The 2229-nt window shown below is 37.5% G+C and overlaps 1 protein-coding gene across 1 annotated transcript; it reads left to right on the top strand.

Moving 5' to 3' along the window:
• The first annotated feature begins 371 nt into the window (after positions 1 to 371).
• On the top strand, positions 372 to 1792 carry LOC142614074 (putative sarcosine oxidase). The gene has a single exon (XM_075786615.1). It carries the CDS (start codon positions 413 to 415, stop codon positions 1622 to 1624), a length of 1212 nt encoding a protein of 403 aa, XP_075642730.1. The 5' UTR covers positions 372 to 412; the 3' UTR covers positions 1625 to 1792.
• The last annotated feature ends 437 nt before the right edge of the window (positions 1793 to 2229 follow it).

Below are 2229 nucleotides of genomic sequence, written 5' to 3'. Positions count from 1 at the left end.
TAACCAATTAAATTCTTCAACAAAAGGTAATTAAATTAATAAAAAAATTATATATAAATTTTTTTTTCAAGTGAAGGTTCATTTGATTTTGAACCCCTAAAGATCAAGTGCTTCCATTAATTATCCTGTGTCATGGAAAAAGATTTATTAGATGCATGGAATCTTTGATGAAGTGATGAGTTTTACTCAAGATTGGATTTGATTTGACTACTTGGAGAGTTGGAGTAATGTTTACGCTTTATTTGTTTCCGGAGCCGCCACTGAAGAAAAGCATCACTACTTTGAAAAATATTCTTGAGCAAGTTAGTCAAAAAATGTTCAGTTAAATAATAGGTGCCTCTAAATTCTCTCAATGAGCGTCTATAAGAGAGAGAGAGGGAGAGAGAGAGAGAAGCAAGAAGCGAAAATTAAGATGGCAGTTTTCGGCGAAGAATTCGATGTAATAGTGGTGGGAGCTGGCGTCATGGGTAGCTCAACCGCATATCAAGTTTCGAAAAGAGGTCACAAAGTCCTCCTTCTCGAGCAGTTCGATTTCTTACACCAGCGTGGCTCATCTCACGGCGAGTCTCGTACTATACGTTCAGCGTACCCAGAGGAATACTACTATCCCATGGTGATGGAGTCCTACAAACTCTGGGAAGAAGCTGAGTCCCACATTGGCTACAAGGTTTACTTCAAGGCTCAACAATTCGACATGGGTCCGTCTGAAGATAAGCGTCTCCGTGAAGTCATAGCCACTTGTCAGAAATACTCTGTACCACATGAAATTCTCGACCGTCAACAAGTTTCTGACAAGTTTTCAGGCAGCTTCGATATTCCTGACAATTGGGTTGGAGTGAGTAGCAGTGATGGTGGTGTGATAAAGGCCACTAAAGCAGTGTCTATGTTTCAAACTTTGGCGCTTCAAAACGGTACTATTCTTAAGGACTGCATGGAAGTGAAAGATATAAGAAAAGATGGTGCGAAAGGAGGTGTGTGGGTTTACACTAGCAATGGTGAAAAGTTTTGGGGGAAAAAATGTGTGGTGACAGTTGGGGCTTGGACTACAAAGTTAGTTAAAACGGTTAGTGGGATTGATTTGCCTATACAACCTTTGGAGACTATGGTGTGTTATTGGAAGATTAAGGAGGGGCACGAGGATAAGTATGCAATTGGGGGTGATTTTCCAACCTTTTCATCTCATGGTGAGCCCCGTATATTCGGAACACCATCTATGGAGTTTCCGGGATTGATTAAAGTTGCGGTGCATGGGGGATATCCATGTGATCCGGATAAGAGACCATGGGGGCCTGGAATGGCATTGGGGAGTTTGAAACAATGGGTGGAAGAGAGGCTATCAAGCTTGGTTGATTCAGGAGAGCCTGTTGTCACACAGTTGTGCATGTATTCGATGACCCCAGATAAGAATTTTGTGATTGATTTCTTGGGTAGAGAGTTTGGGAAGGATGTTGTGGTCGGAGGTGGGTTTTCAGGGCATGGTTTCAAGATGAGTCCAGTGGTGGGGAGAATACTCGCTGACCTTGTGCTCATTGGGGAGGCAAAAGGAGTTGAGCTAAAGCACTTCAGGATTGGAAGGTTTGAGGAGAATCCTAAAGGGAATTTCAAAGATTTTTTACATCATTAATGTAATTAGCTATCATCCCCCAATGATTGAGTAAAAGCCCATTTCCAATTCCCTATAATAAATGATTGTGTACAATTGTTGGCAATAGTGTCTTATGTTTGTTTATGCTGCAATTGTTATATGAATAGTATTAGCAACCTCTCTCTTCACATACTCGTACCTTATTAATGTTTTTTTTATAAAAATATCATATTTTATATTAATACTCATTTATGTGAATTGAGAAAATCAATTATCCCTTCATAACAAATACGTTGATTGCTAAATTTTGAAATTCAAATATAAATTATAATTTGAATAGCTATTGTTAATAATTTTTTATTAGGAAATTTCTGAACATTAACGCAATTTTAATACCATCATTGCCAGCAAATTTGGTTTTATTACAATATATACTTTCCTTTATAAACATTTTGTACTCAAACGTTCTTACTTGAATATGATATGGTAACGTCATATATGGAAGGTTTTTTAGAAACGTAAGTGTACAACTATTTCTAAATTATTATATACTATAACAAGTTACCATATATATATATAAAAGTAATTACTTTTTGCTTTAAGGGACAGTCAAAACCCAAAATAGCTGACAATATTTCAAATGG

This window comes from Castanea sativa, chromosome 10 (genome assembly GCF_040712315.1).
Source record: "Castanea sativa cultivar Marrone di Chiusa Pesio chromosome 10, ASM4071231v1".
Classification (NCBI taxonomy): Eukaryota; Viridiplantae; Streptophyta; class Magnoliopsida; order Fagales; family Fagaceae; genus Castanea; species Castanea sativa.
The sequence above is the reverse complement of the archived record's forward strand: the minus strand, read 5'-3'. Positions and strand labels throughout refer to the sequence as shown.